We start from the raw sequence: 6,000 nt of genomic DNA, 5'->3' as shown, positions 1-6,000 counted from the left end.
GGGAGTGTCCTTGCTGGTTTTGTTTATTATGCTGTGACCTAGCCAAATTGTTTTGCTTGTCGGAAAGGGCGAGCGTTAGTTGCACCATAATTTCTAAAATAGTTGCGTTTCGCAACAAAATGTGTCAGTTCACCTCTATTTCTCTTTTTATCCGGACCATTAGTCTCTTCTATTGTCGACACGGGTGGTATAATCAAAGACGGTTAATATCCCTGTAAATAGGAATGGGCGCATATAGATGGAATATTGATGGAATGGGCGCATATAGATGGAATTTTGTGCGTAGTATCAGCCAATGTAGAAAATCGACAGTGTTGCCGATTTGTACATAATTATCAGATTTACTCAACTTTTATGACATTCATATTTTTTAACATAATTTTATACGTATGCCTGTGGGAATTATGTCAATAATTGGGACATAACACAAAATATTGACGATGAATGGCGATTGTATTGTTAATCTTTTGCATAAATTCCAGAAATTATTCAAAAAGAATCTCTTACGGGTAATAAAGTTGGTGACATCGGCAACACTGATGAACCAACACATCATATCACCACTGAGATGTACTACGCGAAAAATGGCGACCCTGTACTTTTCAACTTCAAAGGCGGCATCAGGGAGTGTCCTTGCTGGTTTTGTTTATTATGCTGTGACCTAGCCAAATTGTTTTGCTTGTCGGAAAGGGCGAGCGTTAGTTGCACCATAATTTCTAAAATAGTTGCGTTTCGCAACAAAATGTGTCAGTTCACCTCTATTTCTCTTTTTATCCGGACCATTAGTCTCTTCTATTGTCGACACGGGTGGTATAATCAAAGACGGTTAATATCCCTGTAAATAGGAATGGGCGCATATAGATGGAATATTGATGGAATGGGCGCATATAGATGGAATTTTGTGCGTAGTATCAGCCAATGTAGAAAATCGACAGTGTTGCCGATTTGTACATAATTATCAGATTTACTCAACTTTTATGACATTCATATTTTTTAACATAATTTTATACGTATGCCTGTGGGAATTATGTCAATAATTGGGACAAAACACAAAATATTGACGATGAATGGCGATTGTATTGTTAATCTTTTGCATAAATTCCAGAAATTATTCAAAAAGAATCTCTTACGGGTAATAAAGTTGGTGACATCGGCAACACTGATGAACCAACACATCATATCACCACTGAGATGTACTACGCGAAAAATGGCGACCCTGCACTTTTCAACTTCAAAGGCGGCATCAGGGAGTGTCCTTGCTGGTTTTGTTTATTATGCTGTGACCTAGCCAAATTGTTTTGCTTGTCTGAAAGGGCGAGCGTTAGTTGCACCATAATTTCTAAAATAGTTGCGTTTCGCAACAAAATGTGTCAGTTCACCTCTATTTCTCTTTTTATCCGGACCATTAGTCTCTTCTATTGTCGACACGGGTGGTATAATCAAAGACGGTTAATATCCCTGTAAATAGGAATGGGCGCATATAGATGGAATATTGATGGAATGGGCGCATATAGATGGAATTTTGTGCGTAGTATCAGCCAATGTAGAAAATCGACAGTGTTGCCGATTTGTACATAATTATCAGATTTACTCAACTTTTATGACATTCATATTTTTTAACATAATTTTATACGTATGCCTGTGGGAATTATGTCAATAATTGGGACATAACACAAAATATTGACGATGAATGGCGATTGTATTGTTAATCTTTTGCATAAATTCCAGAAATTATTCAAAAAGAATCTCTTACGGGTAATAAAGTTGGTGACATCGGCAACACTGATGAACCAACACATCATATCACCACTGAGATGTACTACGCGAAAAATGGCGACCCTGTACTTTTCAACTTCAAAGGCGGCATCAGGGAGTGTCCTTGCTGGTTTTGTTTATTATGCTGTGACCTAGCCAAATTGTTTTGCTTGTCGGAAAGGGCGAGCGTTAGTTGCACCATAATTTCTAAAATAGTTGCGTTTCGCAACAAAATGTGTCAGTTCACCTCTATTTCTCTTTTTATCCGGACCATTAGTCTCTTCTATTGTCGACACGGGTGGTATAATCAAAGACGGTTAATATCCCTGTAAATAGGAATAGGCGCAGCCAGTCCTTTATCCAATACCAAAATGCCAATAAAATGACCACTACCTTACAGTCGCTTTTCTAACTTGGTGTTAAATTCTCACAAGTAATTTCAATAATATCGTTGACTCTATTAGTAGGTTAGAGTAGTTCTACATTTTGTATTTTTATGCTGTGGACGTAGTAGCTTAGGATGATGTTTCTTTAGTTTGTCTCACAGAAATACTTTTATATCAGAAAGTATTTTCCAGCTGTATGGATGAAATACGACAAAAAATACAATGATATTGTGTATATGTTTATTAAAGCCATCATTTTGGTAATTTAGTAATATTGCTTATAAATAGATTAAATAATATATTTTATAATTCAGTAAAAAATTATTTAGCCACAAGCGTACGAAGAATTTTTTGCATACTATTAAAATCAAGATCCAGATTTACTATTTTTGGATTTTCGCTAGGTGGAAGGAGTTCTTTAGAGATTTTAACGAAACCTACGTTAACAGGTTTGCTCTCATTAAGCGCCTAAAACAAAAATACATTATTATGATACAATAAATTAGAGTAGTCGAATTAAATATAGTAGAACCCCGATTATCCGTGCTCCTCGGGACCGGACGTTGGCACGGATAATTGAAAAGCACGGATAAGCCGAACATTTATTTCTTATTGTAATACATATGTACGTATATCCATACATATAGCCCTACCATAAAAAGACAACAGAAAAAATAAATCTTTCATTATGAGTTTCCCTCTCCGCGTATAGAGTTTCCGTAGAGTGATTTACAGTGACGCTATTTTGATAAAACCTCAAAAATGCATTAAGTAATAGAAAATCGTAGCACGGATAATCCGCAGCCAGGATAATCCGCACACGGATAATCGGGGTTCTACTGTAGTCCATTCATTCATGGTAAAATATTGCAAAACCTTCAAATTTTAAAGAACCGCTTGGATTGACATGACATTTGGCATACATATATAGCTAACATGTCAAAGAAAAAAGTGACAGTGTGCCGATGTGTGCTTTTACCCTGGGGGTGAGTTTCACCCCTTCTCGGGGGTGAAAAAATATACGTTCAAAATAAGTCCGGAAATGGATAAACTGACAGCAACTTTTGTTCTATAGCGTTTTTTCATTAAGTTGATACTTTTTTGCGAGTGAATACATATATTCATTTTTCAACAAAATAAAAAAACGTTTTTAGACGGTTTTTTGAAAATAACTCAAAAAGTAAGAAGAATTTTATAGAAAAACATTCTTAGCAAAAATATAGGAGGAGCAAACTCAAAGGCAAATGTTAATACCGTGTCAAGACGTAAACAGCGGATAACAGTATATTTCAACACAGGCATCAAGAGAGATATCGCAAATGTTCTGGTGCGGGGTATGACAACCGACGTTTGGGATTAAATGTAATCCAGAAATTAATATTGAGGTATTGGGACCGTGCAAGTTCGGCAAAGCGACCCCTATTTCTACGCTCTGTACTTTTATTCGCACTTTTAATTATATTGGCCAATTATATTAGTCCTGGTTACTGGATAATTGTCAAGGCCATAGTCCAAAAAAATAATAAGAAGAAAAAATAAGATTCAGGTTATGTTATGAAAACGTGAACAATTGTATGTAGTAAATAAAATTAGTTATTAAAATGCAGTACTGCAAGCAAAATAAAATTAATTAAATTTACCTTTATATAATAATTGCATATCATATCAATATTGTGGAGCAATATATAATTTTTCTGCTTCATTGACAGAAGGTATGAAATATACGTCAATTTGACAATTTCAATTGACAATATGAATTATTTAAGATAGTTGCAATATTTCTCCGCGACTCGCGCAGGGTCGTTTCTCGTTTCCCCTTCCAAGTACTTGCACACCGCGAATACTATAAATCACAGACCATATATACTTATAGACGTTTCACGACCATGTTAATCTTTCGGATCGAATTAACGCCATCTCTTGATTGGAATGGGAACTAAATTGACAAATTTTAGTTACGTGGGAATTTCAACTTATAAATTTTGCGGGATTTTTGATGAAATTTCGCAGGAAATTAAAACAACAGAAAGACAATTCAATGTTTTATTCAATATTTTACTGAAAACTTCAAATATTCCAATTTGTTTTCAAAATGCTAAACACTACTGCCATGTGTCACGTGAAAACACTGATGTGTTGAGTTGAATGAAAATTTTTGAAAAAATCTTGTAGGATGATTGTTTAGATAAATATTACCTTATAATCTTTTACAAACTTCCAAAAATATATAAGCCAGAAATGTTGATGACACACTTGTCTATTGGAATAAACTGTTTCAGGATCTATTACATTGTTTTTTTAAATGTGGAGAAACACAACACGGGATGATCAATGAAACTAAAAATTCTACTCATAAAAACGGATGGTTAATACAATTGATTAATATTGTGATTAAATCTAATTAAAAACGTAACACCACTATAATAAAATAATTAAACCACAAACTGTAAAATAAAAAGTAAATAACAAATGAATTAAATTGTCAACTGTCAGTTGTTAAATATGACAAGAAAATTGACTGACAGCGACATCTCTGGATTGGAATGGTAACTAATTTGCTGTCTTGACCTTGACAATTTACGTGAAACGTCTATGAGTATGTATGGTTTGTGCTATAAATGTTTTTTTATTGAAAAATGAATTTGGATACTGAGCAGGTAGACATGAATTTTAATTTTAATGATTTAACCAACAATAAATGTAAATAATCAGTATAAAAATAATATAAAATATCTGAGTAACTAATATCCTAACCACAAAAAGTAGTCTATTGTAGACAAAATAAGAACACACGTGTTTCTCAACACAGGAAACAAGATGATTCAGTTTTTAGTTTATTAAATTTGTATTCTATAAATTACTTTTATGTTTTATCCCAAATGTCAAATTAGCGTTAAAGTTATTACCGTCCCTTATTTCGACCTAAATGGACCGTGATAGTGTGACGTCAAAACGTCAAAATCTTTCCAAACACGTTGTGTCTAGGTATACGCTAACGTGTACGCAAATAAAAAATTAGGTAGAATTAAAGGTCATAACAAATATTTTTCTATCAAACAAACACTAAACATATCAAAATAGCGTGTATCAAAATATACAGTCACTGCCCACGCTAAATAGTCACTAGCTTGATGAAGTTTAACTTTTTTATTTGCGTACATTTTAGCGTGTACCTAGACACAACGTGCTTGGAAACCTTTTTTTTACGTTTTGACGTCACGACTATCGCGGTCCATTAGCGGGACCCGTTATCCGGTATTAGCGTAACATTCACTCTGCGTTTGCGTACATGTCAAAATAGCGTATTCCGCTTTTAGCGTGCGATAAAAATGCCTTTGCGATATCTCTCTAATGCCACTCGAAAAATCACCAGATTCATCTTCTTTTTTGGTTGATCATGTCGGCCTTCGACGGTAATTCATAAATATTATATAATATTAACACGCCGCCTATTAAGACTTCGAAAAACAACTGTTTTTTATATATGTAAATGCAGACTACAAGTATAAATATTAAAGGAATTACGCATAAAATACAAAAAACCGCATATATATCTTAATTATAAGTCAATATTTCATAAGTTAGTGGAGTAAACTTGCCTGCGGTTGAAGCAATTACAAACAAGCATTACGGCACGGTAGATTTGAATTAATCCTCTTAGTTTAAAAACAAGGTATATACCCAGTAGAAGAAGAGTTGTAGCTAATGAAATATAGGTTCATATTCGTCAAATTCCAAATCGAATATTTTAATGTGAAATAGCCAAAAAATAAAGCACTTTTTTGGGAAAACTCATTACAACTTTTTTAAAGTATTTAAAAATACTTTATTTTTGTTTTTAAAAAAAGTTTCTGGGATC

General features: G+C 33.8%; 1 protein-coding gene across 3 annotated transcripts in view; it reads right to left on the bottom strand.

Moving 5' to 3' along the window:
• Positions 1–2,367: 2,367 nt before the first annotated feature.
• The window catches only part of LOC114336649 (dynactin subunit 1), a 102,529-nt gene continuing 98,896 nt past the window's right edge, over positions 2,368–6,000 (bottom strand). For all 3 annotated transcript variants that reach the window (XM_050650524.1, XM_050650525.1, XM_050650526.1), the window contains one exon: positions 2,368–2,609. In XM_050650524.1, coding sequence (XP_050506481.1) covers positions 2,463–2,609 — 147 coding nt within the window. In that variant the 3' untranslated portion in view covers positions 2,368–2,462. The remainder of the gene's footprint in view (positions 2,610–6,000) is intronic.

The sequence above is a fragment of the Diabrotica virgifera genome, chromosome 5 (genome assembly GCF_917563875.1).
Source record: "Diabrotica virgifera virgifera chromosome 5, PGI_DIABVI_V3a".
NCBI lineage: Eukaryota > Metazoa > Arthropoda > Insecta > Coleoptera > Chrysomelidae > Diabrotica > Diabrotica virgifera.
Note: the sequence above shows the minus strand (reverse complement) of the source record. Positions and strands in the feature narration are given on the sequence as shown.